This window comes from Juglans regia, chromosome 6 (assembly GCF_001411555.2).
Source record: "Juglans regia cultivar Chandler chromosome 6, Walnut 2.0, whole genome shotgun sequence".
NCBI lineage: Eukaryota > Viridiplantae > Streptophyta > Magnoliopsida > Fagales > Juglandaceae > Juglans > Juglans regia.
In genome coordinates, this window is record NC_049906.1 from 4,317,763 (window position 1) to 4,338,500 (window position 20,738).

Below are 20,738 nucleotides of genomic sequence, written 5' to 3' on the forward strand. Positions count from 1 at the left end.
AATATAGTTGTCGATCGGATGAATTAATAGTGCTGAAGTCAGTAAAAGTCACTGAACCAACCTGAAATTTAAAAATAGGTCATGATCATGCGACAAGAGTGAGTAGTTATATGCATGAATTGCATTCCACTTATAATTTACACATGAAGAAATAAATACAAGCTGGGAAATATCATGAACGGCATGAAGCATGACAATGATCTTAACATGGATGGTTGTTAATGTTGTTACACGCTTTACATTCGGCCTGCAGGCTTTCAACTCTTGCCATGTATGTGTGTATATTTATATAAACATACATACATATATATATACATACACACAATCTTAACATGGATGGTTCATGGTTGTTTATGTTGGTACACGCATTGATCATTCTGCCTGCAGGCTTTCTACTCTTGTCATGTATACATATATATATATATATATATAGAGAGAGAGAGAGAGAGAGAGAGAGAGAGTACTAAACTACTATATATGATTCTTTAAAGGACTTTCTTCTGAGTATAAAGTTCCAAATGAATGGCTTCAACTAACACTACTAGTTTGATCTATTTGCAATTCAATTAATAAAACAACCCATCGTCGTGGTCGTCGTCGTCATCATCTCTCTCTCCAAGCAACAGAACAGACAAAAGAATATGAAGCAAGAGCCAGCCAGTTCTAGTACGAACGCACAAATTAATATAGAAGACTACTGTTCATATAGTTTTTGTTTAATTTTATGTAGAAAAAGAAAAAAGGGGTGGTTCGATTTTCTTAAATATTTATGGCTTCGAAAAACATTAAAAAATCGAAGAAAGTGACGTGTCCTTTGGGCGACCGATCGTATTGAGGCCATTTGTGGTTCTAGCTACGTACCTACAGCCTATAAGAGATGGACACACCAAAGGTGAAAGCCAACGGTTGATCACACACACATATACGTTCCTCTCTTTTGAGAGAGAAAAAAAAAAGATAATTATTTCCATTTATTTAAGAGATAATTATAACTCGCAAAGTAGACTCATAAATTCATTATATAATATAAAATGTTAGACTTACTACAATAAAAACGGGTTATTGTGATTAATTTATTATAATTAAAAGACTATTTACAACTAATTTTAGTTACAAATAATTATTTCGCTGAAATTAACTGGTCGTAAATAAGTAGTTTTTTTATAGTGACGTACTTAAAATTATTTTATTATAAAATAGATCTAACGTACATATTGCATCAAGCCACTCCAATTTATAAATTCACTTTTACAAAGATGCTACAAATTATGCTCCTATCTCGGTCTTATCCTATTATGTAAAATGTAATACTTTTATCATGATCCTTGATCATCCTTTTTTTTTTTTTTTTTTTTCTAAAAGAAAAGATTTACAAGTTGATAGACATTGTCACTTGATCATCATAGTAAGATGAAAGCATGGTTTATAGAATTTTCCTAATTTAATACGTTGAAATACGACCTCGATCAATCCAAAACCACGTACAGTAGTTATCACGTTTTTTATAAATTAATACACTCGCACTCGTCACTCCATGTATAAATTATTGATATAATGATACAAATAGCTAGGCCTATATATGATATAATTAAAATTTATTTGGAGTATATATATTAATTCATATTCTAATATTTCATATCAGCATATCCCACTTGCATTGTGAAACATTTCAGCTCTTTATATTAATCAATGTGGAAATTTAGTATAATTAATGCTATTAATTTGGAGGGGGGGGATTTATAATACTAGTACAAGATTTATGGAGTCTTAAAATCAATTTCAAAACACTTGAGACCATGACAATATAAGGATCCACTCACTGAAGCCAACCAGGGTGGTTTTTTTTCATGCCACGCATTATAAATACAAGAGCTGTGTTTGAGAGTTTGATTGCAGGAGCTAAAGTTGCTAGAGAGAGAGAACAGAGAGAGATGGGAAGCATGCAGCAGCAGCAGCAGCAAGGGAGTCTGGATGTAGTTCGATCATCAAGAGGTCATGGAGGGAGTAACCGCATAGCAGCCTTTGATATGGAGGGAGATGTCCCACCTTTTGTCGATCCCGATATCACTACTAACAACGATAAACAGTTTGATCATGATGAAGATCCTAATCATCAGGTTCTCTCTTTTCTTTCTCCTCCATGCATGCATTAGTTTTTTTTCATCTAAATTTCTCAGTTTGGTCTTTTGACCTTCTAACAAGCTTCTCATTATTGTATGTTTTCAAAGCTTACCAACTTGTGAGGGTAAACAATTGAGTACAAATATCATTAATATAGTTTCTGATTGTTTTTGATGTTCCAGAAACCTGGATGGAGAAAGTTTCTATCACATGTAGGTCCTGGATTCCTTGTCTCTTTAGCTTATCTTGACCCAGGCAATTGTGAGTCTCTCTCTCTCTCTCTCTCTCTCTCTGCGCGCATGTATTTAATTATTTGAAAAGTTGACATCATTTGAATATATGGTATCATGTCACAGTGGAGACTGATCTGCAAGCTGGAGCAAGTCATGCATATGAGGTAAATAAAACATCAAAAACAGTGGAGCATATACACAGAAAGATTGAGAAAGAACAGGAAAACTAATTAAGTACATGCAAGAAAGCATTTGATAATTAATTCAAAGCATAGAATCTTAATGCTATCCTACTAACTAATAATTAGTAATAATAGGAAAATCATTTTTTCAAGAGGAAAGAAAACTCAACATTCATGGTTGTGCTATTTGTTCAGCTACTCTGGGTGGTGCTCATTGGATTGGTGTTTGCACTCATAATCCAATCCCTGGCTGCAAATCTTGGTGTGAGCACAGGTAAGGCTACAAAACAAACAAATCTCTAGAAATCTACCCAAAATAAGAGAGCAAAGTAAGATAATGTTGTTTATTTGTGTATATCGATCTCAGGCAAACACCTTTCAGAATTATGCAAAGCTGAGTACCCAAAATATGTGAAGTATTGCCTATGGTTGCTGGCTGAGGCTGCTGTCATAGCTGCTGACATACCCGAAGGTCTAATGTTTTTAAGAAATTATCCGATATATGTTTATTTATGAATCATGTCAATGATTCTATGCTTTTCTTCGATCTCATCTGTGTCTGTCTCTTTGATCTGCATTTCGGAAATGGAAAACAGAACATATTAAATAAAAGAAAGAGAGAAAGGCTGATATCAATTTTGTATTTATGGCAGTGATTGGGACAGCCTTTGGACTAAACATACTGTTCCACATACCAGTGTGGGCTGGAGTTTTGCTCACTGGTTTAAGCACTCTCTTACTCCTTGGTCTGCAGAGATATGGGGTAATTCCATTTTTTCTCTTAAAAGAACATTAATTAATTTAATTTATTAGTCCATTAAAAGTTGGAATTATATTTTCTTGCTCATCAATTATATATCAACTTCTTTTTTATTCTAAATTTTATTATCTTCAATCATGTCGATCAGTCTAATTAATAAGATACAAAAATTGTTGTCAGTACTGCATATAACAGTATGACTTAAAAAATAATATTTTTATTGTCATATTATGTCATTTTTTTTCTAAAGATGAATACTTTAACCACAAATAGATTATACAAAAGTAATCTCACAAATTGCACGACTCCATATAGTTCGTCAGATTGTGAAGTTACTTTTATTGTAAAATACTAGATCTAACGGATCACGTAAAACTACATCAATTTGTAAAAAAATTTTATGTAATCTCTTTGTAGTTGTAACAAACCTCGTTTTTAAGTAAAAGGATTAAAAAGCCTGAATCCAATATATATAGTTTAATTGAATGATTACCGACATACATAGATCCTCTGCATTTAGGAGATGGTCGATGAAGTGCAGAAATAATGGCATGTGGTGATGCATGGGTGCACACATCTTTCCAGCTGTGATGAATGTCGTGGCTTAATGATGAATGATGAACGATGAACAGCCAGCATGCATCATGCATGCTCTCAACTTGTCTCACTTTTGCTGAGACCACTGGGAGAGAATCCTGAACAGAAAATTCAATGAGGTTTCTGTAACACCACCCGTCTAACACGACTTCCTTGCCTTGATTCTACATCATTGGTTTTTGTTTGTATTTGCATGGCCATATTATACACGTGGGAAGGTTTAGGTAAAGGAATCCTTTATTTGTCGCCTTGTTTATTCACACAACAAATACACTATTCATGTAGAATTGTAGAAGTTTACTATGTTCATAATATAAAAATATATATATATTTATCTTTGAAAAATACTAGCTGAGGGCATGTTTGGGGCATGAGATGAGACATAAAATTTTTATCTAATCTTATTTTATTTTGTCTCATCTTATTTCTAAACATAATTTAAATACAAAATTTTCAAACTAATCGTTACAATTTTTTCAAACTAATCATTACATATTTTTCAAATTTTTAAATAAAAAATAAATAATAATTTCAACTTTTTCAAATTCCAAACAAAAATAATATTATAAAACTATATTATTACAATATTTTAACTTTATAATATTTTTTATTTAACTTTTTCTCTCTCATTTTTCAAAACCAAAAAAATATTCAACTCAAACTATTTCACTACTATTCACAAACTATCTTATAATTACTGTTCACAAAATTTTCATCTCATCTCATCTCATTTCACTATCTTATTACTATTATAATAGACATGTTTGCAAGCTAGTAGGATTTACTTTTAACAAATAATTTTTTCATGTGAATCTCATATTATATTACCTTCATATATTATAAAACAATATAATTAATTTTTCTTTTACAAAAGAATAAATCTTCCCAACCTTTTAACACTTCATACTCTACATTATTTTTAATTTTTTTAATTTTTTTCTTTTATCAAATATTTATTATATGAATAATGAATAAAAAATTTGAAATAATTTAAAAAGAATAAACTCAAAAAAAAAATTAAAATTTAAAAAAATATGAAGTGTGGTAGAGATTATGTAGTAAATCTCTTTACAAAAAACTAGGCGTCCGGCCTGTAGATAGAGTGGATGCATTCCTCAGGTTCCATGGGTGAAGAGTAGAGTTGACTCTCTCAAACAATAATTTGATATTTGATTAATATCAGACAATTTATAATTTTTAAGATATGAAACGTTTATCTTCTATTATGATCTATAATATTTTGTCAGCTTCTTTCTTCTATATTTATTTTCTTTTTCATGCGTTAATAATTATAAATGAGCAAATGACCATAATTAAACTCTAACTAGAAGCGAGGAAGAGAGTCAAATAAGTAGTAATATTGTAGCAAGAAAATTTTTTTTATTTGTCACTATTCACCATCTCACACCCCACATCCTATGAAAAAATTATAGGTATGAGCTATGAGAGTGAATAGTGGATGATGCATAACATTCCTCATTGTAGCAATAAGAAGCAATATTGTCCGGATTTTGATTCTCTAGGGTTCTTTGCTGAATTCTAATGCCTATAATGGTATAGAGATAGATACAAGAAGTGGACTCCACACATTTATAGTTGCCCTAGTGAACTTCTCAATCAGCATCACTAAATGCTCGACAAATGTTATGGAGCTCACTTTATGTATGTGTCTATCTCTCCCTTACTCTAAAGATATATACTTGTATTGTCCTAATGTTTAAGGAGGAGCTGCATGTATGTTCTCGATGGCATATCAATGTCCCTTCAAATTCTTTCGCGAACTTGATGATCTTATATTTATTGCTATCAGTATAAATATTTCAGACAATATTAAATAAGCAATAAATTATGTAAGAGTACACATTTCTTGTCACTTCCTCAATTGAAACAAGAATTCGAGAAAGACTTTTTACAATGTTGTGATTGTGTTCTAATCTCCTAATTTGGAGTTCTTTTTTTAATATTTTGTTTCCAAAAAATTGTGAGTGATGACCAGGTTAGGAAGCTGGAATTATTGATAGCAGTACTTGTGTTCGTAATGGCTGCTTGCTTCTTTGGTGAAATGGCCTACGTGAAACCTCCAGCAGCAGACGTGCTTAAAGGAATGTTTATACCCAAACTCAAAGGCCAAGGAGCCACCGGCGATGCCATCGCCCTCTTGGGTGCCCTCGTCATGCCGTAAGATCCCCTCCTTCCTGTGATCTTATATATATATATATAGAGAGAGAGAGAGAGAGAGAGAGAGAGAGATACCGAGAGAAAATGTTTGGTCCACAAAAATATTTTATGAAATCATGAACATTACAAACCGATGCGATATGATGTGATATATATAAAACTCTTTTCATAATAAATTAAATTAAATTATATCAGTTCGTAAATTTATTTTATAAAATCTCTTTGTATATCTAATACTTCTAGATTTTGAATACTTGATAAAAATCTCCATGGCCATTGATTGCTGCTGCAGGAGTTTTTTCTTCTTTTTTCTGCACAAGTATACAAGGAATCTTTTTCATTGCATTTCTTTCTCTGATTCGACAGGCACAATCTCTTCCTCCACTCAGCTCTTGTGCTGTCCAGAAAAATACCCACTTCTGTCCGTGGCATCAATGTAAGCTGGCCCTCTGATGAATACATACATATACATACATATATATATATATATACATGAATGAATTTATCTGAGAAACTTGATGCTGCCATCTGTTTTCCAAAAACAAGTAAATCTTTTGGACAAATCATAATTTACAATGATCATAGCAATGGTTCCAACTTATTGAGCAGAGTTTGGTTGATGAGAAGGAGTGTTAAGCATTATGATCAATATATGGTTGGTGTAACATTGTTGTTGCAGGATGCATGTCGATACTTCCTGCTAGAGAGCGGATTCGCATTGTTTGTTGCATTTCTAATCAATGTTGCAGTTGTTTCTGTATCTGGTGCTGTTTGCTCAGCCAACAACCTCACAGATGACAGTGCAAATCGTTGCAATGATCTTAACCTTAACTCGGCCTCTTTCCTTCTCAAGGTTCAAATTCATCAAATATTGAAGTTGTTTTTTAAGTCCATATGATCAATATATTAAGCATAAATTCTTGACAAAAAAATCTCTTTTTGTTTGGTTGTTTTATGTATGTAGAATGTGTTGGGTCGGTCAAGCTCAACCATTTATGCCATTGCATTACTGGCCTCAGGGCAAAGCTCCACCATCACAGGAACTTATGCAGGGCAATTCATCATGCAGGTGATCTTAAATAATAGTGTACCTAAATAACCCCAAGGGATTGGTCCAAGTGGTAAAAGCTTTGGTCTTGGGGTATCACTACTTTCAAGGTCCAAAGTTCAACACCTCATGGGTGCAAACAATCTTTTGGGGTCACACTCTCTGATGAATATAGGAGTGGGCAACGGGATCCCGCCCCCCATGGGCGGGCAGGCTACCCCGTATTGCTTAAGTATGACTATTGTATTGTCTTGACTTCCTATATAATTATTGGCCTAAGAGATCAAGACAATCTAATATACAACTCTAATGAGTTTATATTTTTTTAAAATGTATAAATTTCAATTTATGATTTAAATTATATTATAATTTGGATCTAAAAAAAAAAGCGGGGGGTGGAGTATAAAACCCCCCCACCCGCATGGTGCGGGGTGGGGGGCGGGGAGGGGGCACCCCCTCCCTGCACCATGCGGGTAGCACCCATAAGTGAAAAGTCAGCGATTTAACGAGTTCCGTATAGGGAAACTTCTAATGGTGCAGTACACGAGACCAAGGTTTACTCTACAAGGGTGGGTCCGAAAGGTCCTGCCTTGGAGAGGTTCCCCAACATCAAAATTAAAAATAATAGTGTACCTAAATATATATATTCTTTGTAGGAGTAAATTTGCTATTTAATTTAGTTTTATTTGATTTAATTTATAGGGTTTTTTGGACCTTAAGATGAAGAAGTGGACTAGGAACCTGATGACTAGGTGCATTGCAATTACACCTAGTCTTGTTGTTTCCATTATTGGTGGATCTTCAGGTGCAGGCAGACTCATCATCATAGCATCGGTTTGTAACTCTTAAAACTGTTATCTTTCTAAATGTTGATATCAATACTCAAATCTATACATACTGCAATTAATTTAACCTGTTTTTGCAGATGATTCTCTCATTTGAGCTTCCATTTGCTCTCATCCCTCTCCTCAAATTCAGTAGCAGTACCACCAAGATGGGACCACACAAGAACTCAATATATGTGAGTTGTTTTCTTTTTCTTTTCGAATTGATCTTTGTCCATTACATTGAGATGAACCACACACAAGAACTCAACATATGCTCAGTCTCATTTGTGATGTCTGGTTAATGTAACAAAAACCTCCAAGTGCAACTTTACAAGTATAACATCAAAGCTTTTCATTATGAAAAATGACCTTCGTATTAGATTTTGCCATCCTCAATCACGTCTGTTGGTGTGGATCATTTGTCGAAGCAGATGATCTGAACAAATATTTATTCATGCAGATTGTAGTGGTCTCATGGGTCCTAGGGCTGGGAATCATTGGGATCAACATATACTACCTGAGCACTGGCTTTGTGGGTTGGCTACTTCACAACCATTTACCAAAGGTTGCAAATGTGTTCGTGGGGCTCATAGTTTTCCCCCTAATGGCCATCTACATCCTAGCAGTCATCTACCTAACCTTCCGAAAAGACACTGCTATAACATATATTGAACCCACCAAGGATACCCCAGCAGCCCAAAACAATATGGAACGCGGCCGGCCGGGATCAGAGCTTAACCGGATCCCTTACAGAGAGGATTTGGCCGACATCCCATTGCCGGAGTAGAGAAGGCCAGTTAATTTAATTCCAAGATCATATGCTTCATTCACAAAGTAGCTAGGATCTCCAGACTGTTGCCTTTCTGAAGGAGAGATATGGCTTCCCTTTCCTGCACTATTTGAAAATTTCTTCCAGTTCATCTACAGCTTTCTTCCTGCTTGTACTTACCAGAAGAAACAAAAAGACTTTTGCCACTCCTATATATGGTAGTGTTCGGTTGTAAGTTTATCGTGTTGAACTTTCAAGTTCTTGTAATATTACTTAATGTTCAATAACCTTATAATCATCATGACAAAAACAATAGTAATTTTATTTACTCGAAGAATAATAACTATTTGAGAGGGGGAAAAAAAAAAAAAAGATACTGTTAATATGATATTATTAGTAATCACTGTTTAAGTTGCAGTGGATTAGTGTCTAAAACAAATGACTAAATAATAAATATTTATTTTCTTCATACACTATTTCAGTTTATAGACTTGGCAAAGAAACCCTATAAGAGAGAAGCTCTCTGTTTTCTCCTCTATCTCCCTATAGAACACTCCTGCCTAACTACATCCTTCTCCCTCCCTTGTTCATCCTTCTCCCTCCCTTGCTCACGCGAAAATCCCATCATCATCATCATCCTTATTCAGGCATAGTTCAGAGTTTATATATATATATATATATATATATATATATGATAAATGATAGTTATAGTTGTGAATGCGCAAGCGCCGTATAATCACTTTATAAAAAGTGAATAAAAACGGGACCTATATGAAAAAATAATAATTTTTTAATAGTAGACCTCACTCTTTTTTAAAGCGACTGCATGGTACTTACGTATTTCACTATTGTATAAAGCATTACTCTATATATATATATAATATATATATATATATTTCTCCTCCCCCATCTTCTCAAAGAGAAATGATACCCTTACTACAAAGTTTACAACTTTCATACTACTAGCTTATGTGTCAAATTCCACGTCATTAATTTCTAAATTGATTTCCACATCTGCCAACTCCTTCCTACTTGTCTTCCCGAGCCCTAGCTTCCTCTTTCTCCTAAAATCCAGACCAAACTCATCCCGGCCCATTTGTCTTTCCTAAGCCTTAGCTTCCCCTTTCTTCTCAAACCCAGACCAAACTCATCTCAGCCCTCAATCCCCAATCATCCCCCAAACTTCTCATCCTATTGCACACATCAACCCATCCCGAGCCCCTCTAGTCTAGTCTTTCAAATCCCAAATCCCTAAAACCCATACCTCCGTTACAGTTCTCTCTTTCTTTCTCTCTCTGGATTTTCCACTTGTACGGCCCATCAAGATTCCACATTAATTGACGAGGAGGTGGAGGAGGAGAAGCAGAAATGTTCGGGCAGATTGGTGTGTTGATGGCAGTAGCAGGCCCGACGGTGGAGAAAAGCACGACAGTTGAGGATGAACACGCTGGTTGCTAGATCATATACAAGCTCTAAATGGACAAACTTCATATAAATCCTCGTAAAAAAATAAACATCATTTAAAAAAGTATAAAAAAAAATATTCGTAAATGAAAAAGATTCAGTATTTTTGTTCTCCTATAAAGATAAGAGTAAAGATGTTCGATGCTCCAGCTCTAAATGCTTCACAATATTTATAGTTTACTATCTAGAGTTTTTTCAACAATCATTAGATAGCAGAAGGTGGTAATTTTCTCTGTAATGAAGACAGGCCTCAAAATTAACAATCCAGTGTGTCATGAAATCATGACACATTTTCAAGCCAGTTAAGGCTAATAGTACAACCATATGACTCAACCACAATACATGAGATTGCAAATAGGATGAAATTGATAGCAATTTAAAGCTTTCAAATTTAAGAATGCAATCTTCATATCACTTGGAAAAATTGGAAGTAAATTCAAGGAAGAGCAAAACAGAAGTGGAATATGTAATTAACACTAGTTTCATAGTACAATTCACTTGAGAAAAATCTAATTTCTATTTTTCTTCACTGTTTACAATTACAGGCCCTACATGAACTGCCCCTCATAACTTCTATGTAGATCACAACCCTGAAAATGTCGAGGCAGATAAAAATTTGATGGCTAATTTATATAATTCTTATCCCTCCTTTTCGTTCACAATGCAGAAATGAATCACTGAAAGGAATTAGAATCATAAAATTTGGAACTCATCAAGTTATCCTTTTTCAACCCAAACCAGAGTTAGTACCAGATACTGGTCGTAGCATTGGATGATTGAGAGTAGGCTGTGCATTCCCAGAGCCACTGAAATTTGAGGTAGACGAGGGCTGCTGTATTGCTGCTATGGGCAGCCTTGGCCCCATCCCAAACATTTGCTGACGTGGCATAAATGGCATGTGGGGATGGACTGGTTGGTTGTTGCCATATCCTGGAATGCTCGGCTGTGAAGGTGAAGCTGACATTATTTGTTGCCTATTGTTGGTGTTATTGTTCACCATAGACGGACCAGGTAAACTGGTTGACACAATGCCAGCAGGTCCAAATCGAGTTGATATCATGCGATTCCGCTCAGCAGCATATCTCTGTCTTGTCCTCTCCGCTTGTTCACATTCTTTCATCAAAAATGTTTCCACTTCAGCAAATTGCTTCAGCTTCAGCTCTAATCTTTTCAACTGTCAGAAATTTTGTAGCAGAAAAATGGCAAAAGAAATTTTAATTTTCTTTCAAGGAGGGGTTCATACTTAATAAATATAATTTGTAGAGTTCAATTTGAGTAAATGTCTTCAGCATATAAAAGCATTGGTAAAAGAAACTACAATGGTAAACCATATACGATAACATAAATAAAAGGGTGATTTATTGGTGTGGCAATTTTGATTCTCAGAAAGGATCCAACATTTCTAGAGCATGATTTTGCACGCCAGATAATTATGTCTTGCATGGCACCATGTATAGAAGTTCAATATTCAACAAGGAGATAACGCTAAAGGTAATGAATGAATGCAGGCAGATGATAGTAATGTTCCCTTTTAAACAAGTTGACGAAAGTGATAACATTATGGCATTAGAAACACATTGGGCTTATTTGGTGAATTGTAGTTGCATGAAATTTAAAATGACCGATAATTACAACTCGACTCAAAACTTCATGCAATTAATTAATGATGTGAATGGTCGCCTGCAAGCCAATAAATTAAATGGCCACTCTGGTTAACAACATTCGTTCTTAAGCCAAGAAATAAAAGATTCAAAAGTTTCAGAAAACCAGCAAGCAACCAACAGAGCCAAATACATTGCAAGTGCTTCCCCTCTAGGCTTGGTTCCAACTTATACCAAGAGATTCAACTCCAGCCACTAACAAAAAACAACTAACAGTAAACAACTAATAACTGCCAGTAACATTTTTTTTTTATAATTAAAAACCGCCAGTAACATATTAACAGAAAAAGAATAAAATGGAATATATGGGGAGAAAACACGGAGAAAGCGGGAAAAGGCAAAAGTTTAAAAATCTACAAGACTTGGAAATTTTTATACCTGATGGTTAATAATATTCGCAGATAGCCTCTGAATTTCCCTTTCTTCATGATCTGCAAAAAGTTTTGCTTTAGTTGCTGCAGCAGCAAGGCCAGCTTTTGCAGCAACTTTAACTTTCTCTGAAGATAATGGAACCTGCCCCTCATTATGATTCCTTGAACCATGTACTCCTGAGTTCTCGTCTGGAGTTTATTCCACATGAAAGTTTAGTACATACTCAAGTAATCATTTTTTGAAAAAGAAAAAGAAACAAAAAAGAGACAGAAAAGGAAGAACTGGAAACAGGAAAAATATATTATTCTTACCTTTGTGCTGGAATGAATTTGCAGTTTCTCCAAGACGACCACCTTCTCTGCTATGTGTACTCTCAGAATTCATCCTTCATAGGTGTAAAAGAAACTTTTTTATTCTGTGTACAGAATGCATAAGCTAATGTAACATAAGCAATAATTTCAATGAAAAAGCCTTAAGAGGGTTTCCTGTAAGTCATAATAAAATAACCCTTCCTCCATAAAATTGTTCACCAGGAGAATAGAATCCACAATGCGCACACAAAATAGCAGTATACGAAACTCCCTTCATCAGGCATGTATTAGGATTTTTAGCAATGATACTCAACAATTTCTAAAACTATGACAAAAGACTGCAAAATCCTACCTCTGATAATTGCATGAGCAAAAGCCCAAGAAGATAACCTAATTTAAAATAATGGTAGTAGAACAAGGAAAGGAAAATACCAATGCTGTGTTGTAAAGTATCAGAAGGAAATACACTACCTATTACCATGTCCAGTTCCTTCCACCGGTGAAATTCTTCCAGAAACAGATAAGCCATCGTCCTCGGACAATGCAGCCAAGGATGCATGGGCACATGCAGCAGCAACTCTTGGTCCAACAGCAGAGGCCAAAAAGGCAACCTAGAAAATTTTCCACCAGTTAGATCTGTAAGAACACAAGCAAGCAAGGTATGAAAATGGCCCATCTTTGACATGAATTATGATATTATCTCTCTCATTAGTCTCCCTGAATTTGAGTAAAATTCTTAAGAGCAAAAGCTTATTTTCTTAAATATCATTCAAAGCAGCCATTCACAGTCTTAACTATATTCATTCTAATTTCGCACTGTTTCCCTTTGTTTCACTTGTGCTCTCTCTTCATGTAGGAACATCTTCTCTCCATCTTTGTACATATCCTTTCATGTATTAAGATTCTTGTTTCATCTTCAACGAAAATAAATTAGAAAAGAACAAGGAAAAAATGAATTCACAGGGTTGGAGTTGGAAAAGAATGATAAAACATAAGCATTAACTGAAAAACAAACATCATGGGCCTTTTGGCTAAATAAGATAACATAGTCGCTTACCAGGGCCATAACTGGATTCCCAGAATTTGCAAAAGGAAGTCTGCTTTCAGAGTCAGTATCTTGATGACAGGATCCTACAAAAGTAAAGAAAACACTATATCAGAACAAATATCGTTACTTAAATGGTGGATGTTTTAAGTAAATAATGCCACCTGCTGAATCCCCATTATAATTTGAATGGGATCTTCCATGATCATCTCCATTTAATGAGTTGGATGACATGCTGGGAACTTCAATATTTTCCAGTAGGCCATTCTCCATTGGTAGACGGAGAAAGTGAAGAATGCATTGTGCTTTTGATTTGGTACCAACATGTTCAGCAATTTCATTCCAATTCTCGTTGTAGATCTCCATCGCCTCAAGTAGAAGTAAGGTTTCCTGATCGGTCCAGCTTTCCCCATCTGGGTCAGCATAATCATTTGTTGAATCCACCCTTATAAAGTCTATGCTGGAATGTCCAGTAACAAACCTCCCCTCTTGAAAGCAATCAGAGCATAGTTGTGTATCAATCTATCACATGAGATGCTAATCAGCCATTATAGTTTAATCAAATAATCAGATAACAAATAATAATTTATATCAACATTCACATGTAACCAGGTTCTCAAAGTCATCGAGCAGGGTGATTAGAAATGGCTAAGCTGCTTATCTGCTCCATATCAAGCAGATGTCTTGTTTGGTATATGGCCCAGGCTTGTTAAAAAATTTGCACCATTTTATGGACTTGTTAAGTATGCAGCTAGTTTCTCAAAAATTTTAACCCATTTATCAAGCCTCGAGCCATTGGATTGATGCATGCCTGGTTTCACATGGGATATTTTCAATTAGCTTATCAAACAAATCAGAATAAGATGTGGTCAATGATGCTCTCTCACTAACAAAATATAACAAAGAATTACTTTTCAATTTCTTTTAGCATAATGCAGGGCATTACTTTTCAGCACAATTACTTTCCAGACAATAACTACAAATATTAATTTTTTGACAAGAATTACTTCTCCACTTGGGAGTAGAAAAACCAAATTGGAGCTAAAACGGCGTACGGCGATCTTCATATAAGATTTTAATTTATCATCATATGAATAGACCACCTTTTGATTGAGATTTATATAAACAGATGGTCTTTGGCTTGTATTAATATTAGACAAAACATTACTTATCAAAAATTATATATATATATTTATCAAAAAATTATAACATATATATGTATATATATACATTAGACAGAAATATTAATTTCCTTCTTTAGGCTTCACTTGATTCAATAAAATTTCTTACTTATCAAAAAAAAATTCCTTCTTTAAGTTTACACGTGGCGGTAAAATATGGGATCACATGCTGTAATTCAGTTAACGTTCAGCACTTACTGTTATTCTTTTGGACAGAGATCCTATTTAACAAAAAACATGAATGAAAAAACAAATAATGATAGAATGATAATGGTAAACAAACAAAAAGGTGACAGCAGAAAAATGTATTCTACCTCCTTCTGTGATTGATAGTACACAGTGGTAAGAGACCGAGAACAATGATTGCAGTGATTTTCAGACAGATGCTCTCGGATTCTGTTGTCCAAATCAGAGGCATCAGCATTGTGAGATGACAATGACAAATAAACATCAGCCGCTTTAAGCCGACATTTGGGCCTGTCAAATTTGATTAAACTATCAATAGACTTTAGAGCAGCTGATGGCACATGGATATCACCATTTGAATCCTCCCTCAAGTAGAAACCACCACTACAAGGCTCACGACTTGGTGACTCCGCACAGTAATTGATAATTCCCCAGTGATCAAGAAACCGAACAATTCGAGTCAAATCTTCATTATCAATGCCAACTACCAACCCTTGGCAATCAGAGACTACAATCCTCTTCTCCGGATTCTCCATGTATTTGGCAACAACGTAATTCCTACATTCCATGTATTTCTCTGGCGTATGGTCCGGAGATTTCCCAGAGAAAAAATGTGGCACCACTTGCCTTTCCAGCCGATGCACTGTAGCTGGTGAAAACCAATCTGCATACAGCAGAATCCCAACAAGAACAAGACAACATTACTACATGGGAAACTGAGCCCACACATATACATCCATATACAATGCACCCACTCGCACATGCACACAGAGGGAGAGAGAGAGAGAAAGAGAGAGAGAGAGAGAGATTTGCATAAAACAATATCAATGCTTTGAAACGCCTCCAAGCCCACAAAAGGGGGGGATAAGGAAAGGGAAGAAAGAAAAAAACAAACAAACAAAATGTACTCGTTGGTCTTCCATGATGGTAAATCAGTGGCTGATAATGACACCAACCCTAGTATTAAAGATCCAGAATATCCCAAGAATAAATATTTAAGCTCTTAAGCGGTTAGAATAGAGCCTAGGAGAATTGTCTCACTCCTCTCAACAAAGTTGACCCCAAGGAATGGCTGAAAACCACTGAAAGGAACATAAGCTTGCCCTAGAAACAGAGTTACGCAGATGAACCACTCCTTTCTTAGCGGATCACATATGATGTGAAAACAGTCAAATGTTTCTTAAAGGGGCTCGGGAGTAGTTGAAAAGTCCGTTTAGCTCAACTTCGTTTGGCAAACAAAACTAAAAATCCCAAACTGGGCTATTTATAGCATTCAAAGCTACTCACTCCCTCTCCCCGGTCCAGCAAAAGTCTCAGCATGTAAAGAAATTCAATTTCCAGAGTATTGGAGTAGGCAGTGTGGCAAGCTTAAAACCCGGCAACCCCCCCATACATTTAACATGTAAGAAAGTATGTGATTGTTAACGAATAGGTAAAATCAAACCTGAATGCATTGGAACCACATGAACCCTAGGCCCAAACCGCTTGACAACACCACGCCCTTCCATGATCTGCGGAGGCGTGATCACATAGGCCGAACCAGCACCGTCCGTCCGGTCCTGATCGAACACCGGGGAATCCGCGGGGACAGCGGACAGTGCCTGGAGCTGTCCATAGGAGACATTTTCCAAGACGGGCAGCGGAGTCTGGAGCTGCTGCTGGCCCTTTCCGTTCTCTCCGCTCTGATTGGCCCGCTCGGAGGCCACGATGGCCAGCACGGAGGAGTGGGGCCGGTTCACGGCGTGCTTGACGACGGGAGGGAAACCGCAGACGCGGACCCCACCGTCTTTGAGGACCTCACTCTCGTGGGGAGGAGGAACAGCGGCACCGGATTGGGGGTCTTCGGCCTCATCCTGGGGGTCGAGGTCGTCGTCGTGGTGGGCGGGTGGAGGAGGGTCATCCTCGTCGTCGTCTTCGTCCATCTCGTGCTTCTGCCTGCGGTTGATTTGGGGCTCTCTCTTTCGCTTCTTCCATCTGGTCCTAGTTTCTGAACCAAATAAAAAACAGAACAAAGAAACAAAAATCAAATCCCGAGTGAATCAAAATCCAAATGTGTTCAAATTTAGCAGAAACAGAGAATTTAGGTTTGGGGATGGACCTGATGGTAACGAAGGGGAAGCTGGCATTGTTGAAGGGAATTGGCAGAGAGAGAGAGATTTGTGGGGTCTGTTGATTGGTGGAATGGCTATGGAAGGACGGAAGGATGAAAGAGAATTCGGGGGGTGCTCTGAACTGAAGCGCCTCTGCCTTTTGAGAGCTGATGTCTGCTGATTTGTGTGCGCAAAATTTTGGGACAAATACACTTTTGTCTCGTTTTACTTTTGTTTTTTTTTTTTTTTTTGAGAATGTCTCATTTCACATTTCCTAAGACTTAAAACTACAAAAAAAAATTGAGAATTTATATTTTGTATAATTAGTATTATATTTTACACCCAAAACTATTAAGATTGATGCATTATATTTAATATTATTAAAATTTAGCACTTTGCATTTTCATTTTGACTCTTAAGATAGATGAAAAATAAATTTTGTGCACAAAATTTTGAAAAATTGTGTAAAGTGTTAATTTTTTTATAATTTGAAAATGAAATGTATGAGTTTGGGATGCAAAATGTGTTTAAAATTGTACATCACTTGTTTTCATCTATCTTAATTAGAATTAGAATTAGACAAAGGTACAAAGTGTAAGTATTTTTATTGTTAGGACTGTATGTAACATTATTATTATTGTCCTCTTTTTTTATGAAGAGTGAGGTTGAGTCTCTGTTTAGGCAGAGTACTGTCCCTTGGACATTTATCTATAGAGAGTATCAACAGCAGTGAAGTCCAGACCAGTCCAGTTCAGTAATATACTGGTAGAGCTTCAAATGTTTGATATGAGGATATTCACGCATGTATCTAGTCATGAATATAAATTTCTCTTAATGAATGAATACATGATGACATTACCCTTAAAAAAAAAAAAGTATTTTATTGTTTCCATTTTTGCTCCTTGCCTAGAAAAAACAATTATTGGTGTGTGATGTTATTTCCTTTGTGAAATGGTGCCAAAATGATTAGGTTTTTAATTTTTCATAATAAGAATGATACATTTAAAGTTTATTAATAATTCTACACAGAAGCGGCACACCCACGCACCCTCTACGTTGGTAATGAGTAAATTCTCATTTTTGCCCTTATAGTTTTAAACATATGCTTTTGTGGTTTCGAAGTCTCCCTTGCACGCCGTAATTTTTTTCAAAATGCTAGGTACAAATTTCAAATAGATAAGTTTCATATAAGTCATTTATAAAAAAGTAGATCTCACTGATAAATAATATTTTTTACACCTTTTTTAGGTGGAGTCTACTTTTTTACAATGACTTATTTATTTGGAGTTTATATAAATCATTTCTCTTTTTTTTGGATAACGGAAATCTATATTCAGTAATTATATAACATAGAAGGAGTGGGAATTAAAACAAAATGATACTTTATTAAAAACACACAAAAAAACAAAAGAACAAAATGATACTAACAAATAGTTTGAAATAGAATCCAAATGCATATTGAGAATCTTAAATAAAAACTAACATAAGCAAAAGCATTTTGTGAAGGTGATGGTATTTTACATGTTTGTTGGATGTTTGATCATTCATTCATGTCTACCCACCATAATATGTGTATTTTCCCTTTCAAACCTAACGGGTTTGAAAATAATAACTAAGAGAATTAAGAGCAAAGGCCCAACCTAGAACGAACAAAGTCTCCAACTTCGCCCATGGGCAAACTCCTCTGGACGCAACTTGTAGGAGGAGTGTGTTGGAGGGGATGAGACTCGTAGGTCTGGAGGCTCCTCGAGTAGTGTCTAGCTCTCTAGTGCTTGTTTGCGTAGTGGGGGTAATGTGCGGGAAACCCTCGATCTTCTAACAGAAAAGATATCGACGGATCACCAAGGATACTGTCTGGGAGAAGGAAATTGAAAAACCACGCCGCATTAATGACACCACTACCTGAGCTCTACGCCACATTAATGACGTTATCGCAGAGCCACATTGCATTAAATGATTCTGACACAGAGAATAGTACAAAAGATGCAGACTCCATGGGGGCAAATACAATCTGTTTCTCCAAACTTATGGTATAAATAACAAGTCTTAGGTACGAAAAAACTCTCTATGACCCCTAGACTCTTTCACTTATTTACAAAGTTTCAAGAACATTTACTAACTTTGGCATCAGAGACTCTCCGGCCCAAGGCAGCCCTCTCCTAGCGATCTTCCCTCATATCTTTTGCAGGCCCATTTCAGAAGACCTACGTTGTCGAAACCTGGCCAAAAAGTGTGCAAACACAACGTTAACAATATGTATCTCTATACAATCAATCATCATCAACACGAGATTTTCATTGATCAGAACAACTATTATTAAGTCATTCATCAGTTCTAGCCAAAGCAATATCAGAAAGTAGTCTAAAAAAACCAAACATACAAACCTTCCATCGGAAGCTATTACAAATAAATTAGTTGGAGTTGTCATGGAAAAGGCCTTGCTGGAAGTGGTGAAATTGTTGAAGCTAGCGGCGTTAAGGGTGTTGGGGTTGGGGTGAGGTTCAGATAAGTTAAGAGAGTAATGTTACATATAATCGTGGAGTGCACAAGCGTCACGTGATTGTTTTGAAAAATAATGAGATTCATTATTAAAAAATTAGTTGATAGACAAGTTATTTGGACTTAGAGAATTTCTTGTTGTTAAACTTTGCATAAAATAAAATCCTCAAAGTGAAAACCGATTGATTGCATCACTTCTTTTTAAGCATGGACCAAAGGTCTAAAATTGTACAGCATCTTAAAAGTAGTTGTAGTCCTGACTAGTAAGAAATGATGGTTTAGCGGATGTGAATCTAACTAGAATGATGGTGGTGCTACTGGAAGTAGTCGCAAGAGATGGTGGTGAGCGGTTTGAGGAGATTGTGGTCAAGGTAGGCTTTTGTAGCCCTTCATATCCATGGAAGAGTTAGCCCTTTTAAGTACCCATCAAAGTGACTGCATGGCACAAACCATTGCAAAGGTAGTGGTGATGCATGAAAAATCGCTCAACATGCCGGAAGGGAAAAAAAAGTCATTCCCAGCGTGCTGAGATGATTTGAGTCTCGGTCGGTGTTGTTTGGAGCCGTTGGCAGTGGTTTGGCGCGATTGTATAGTGTCGGTGCGTACATCCATGGCGATGAATGGAAAACAAGTGCGGAGAAAATATAGAGAAAGAGACACACAAATTTACTTGGTTCAGCATGTTGCCTATGTCCACAAGCGTTTGGAGAGGGAAAATCCACTATAATATGTTTGTTTACAGTCTCTCATAGCCTTTTATTTCTTATTGTACAATGCGAGCTGAAGATCTACTTGCTGGAAAAAATGTTCTCTTTGGAGCTCTCTCTAGAGGTTGAAGAAGAAGTCGAAGAAGAAGAACCCCTTGAAGTCATCTAGACCTCCCATTTTATCTAATCATCTTTCCACGTGTGCCTTCGTAATTGGTGAGGGATGTCCACTTTGCATGTATGACCCCTTCTCCCTTTTCCATTTTCTCCTAACACCCCCTGTCTCCTGACAACCCATGCCTCCTGACTCCATCTCAGATTCCCCTCTTATTTCTTAGTGGTGGCTTGGTGGGTTAGGCCTGGTTTTGGACCTAGATATTTTACCCCATCACATGTAGCATTCCCTTTTTCAAAATAGGAAATGAGATTAACGTAGACTTAGCCATCCTAGGAGAAATTCACCATCAATGTAAAAGATTACAACAAGACCTCTCTACAGGTATGGTG

The 20,738-nt window shown here is 36.1% G+C and overlaps 2 protein-coding genes across 2 annotated transcripts; one reads left to right on the plus strand and one right to left on the minus strand.

Annotated features, from left to right (window-relative positions):
* The first annotated feature begins 1,769 nt into the window (after positions 1–1,769).
* LOC109003041 (metal transporter Nramp5-like) lies at positions 1,770–9,044 on the plus strand. The gene is made up of 13 exons (XM_035690508.1): positions 1,770–2,117; positions 2,304–2,382; positions 2,478–2,518; positions 2,732–2,810; positions 2,904–3,008; positions 3,190–3,299; positions 5,890–6,071; positions 6,438–6,507; positions 6,751–6,924; positions 7,036–7,140; positions 7,822–7,953; positions 8,045–8,140; positions 8,407–9,044. Exons 1-13 carry the CDS (start codon positions 1,848–1,850, stop codon positions 8,731–8,733), a joined length of 1,770 nt encoding a protein of 589 aa, XP_035546401.1. The 5' UTR covers positions 1,770–1,847; the 3' UTR covers positions 8,734–9,044.
* Positions 9,045–10,646: 1,602 nt separating this feature from the next.
* LOC109003052 (SWI/SNF complex subunit SWI3C-like) lies at positions 10,647–17,226 on the minus strand. Its single transcript, XM_018981008.2, has 9 exons — positions 17,034–17,226; positions 16,380–16,922; positions 15,064–15,599; positions 13,733–14,090; positions 13,581–13,654; positions 12,995–13,134; positions 12,524–12,597; positions 12,219–12,400; positions 10,647–11,353 (listed from the first exon to the last, which is right to left on the minus strand). Exons 1-9 carry the CDS (start codon positions 17,059–17,061, stop codon positions 10,907–10,909), a joined length of 2,382 nt encoding a protein of 793 aa, XP_018836553.1. The 5' UTR covers positions 17,062–17,226; the 3' UTR covers positions 10,647–10,906.
* Positions 17,227–20,738: the final 3,512 nt, after the last annotated feature.

Coding starts and splice junctions, on each gene's coding strand:
- LOC109003041 (XM_035690508.1), top strand. CDS start 1,848: ATGCCACGCATTATAAATACAAGAGCTGTGTTTGAGAGTTTGATTGCA. Junction 2,811..2,903: donor AAATCTTGGTGTGAGCACAG/GTAAGGCTACAA, acceptor TATCGATCTCAG/GCAAACACCTTTCAGAATTA. Junction 7,141..7,821: donor CAGGGCAATTCATCATGCAG/GTGATCTTAAAT, acceptor TTTAATTTATAG/GGTTTTTTGGACCTTAAGAT.
- LOC109003052 (XM_018981008.2), bottom strand. CDS start 17,061: ATGCCAGCTTCCCCTTCGTTACCATCAG. Junction 13,135..13,580: donor GGAATCCAGTTATGGCCCTG/GTAAGCGACTAT, acceptor AAAATTTTCTAG/GTTGCCTTTTTGGCCTCTGC. Junction 11,354..12,218: donor CGAATATTATTAACCATCAG/GTATAAAAATTT, acceptor AATTTCTGACAG/TTGAAAAGATTAGAGCTGAA.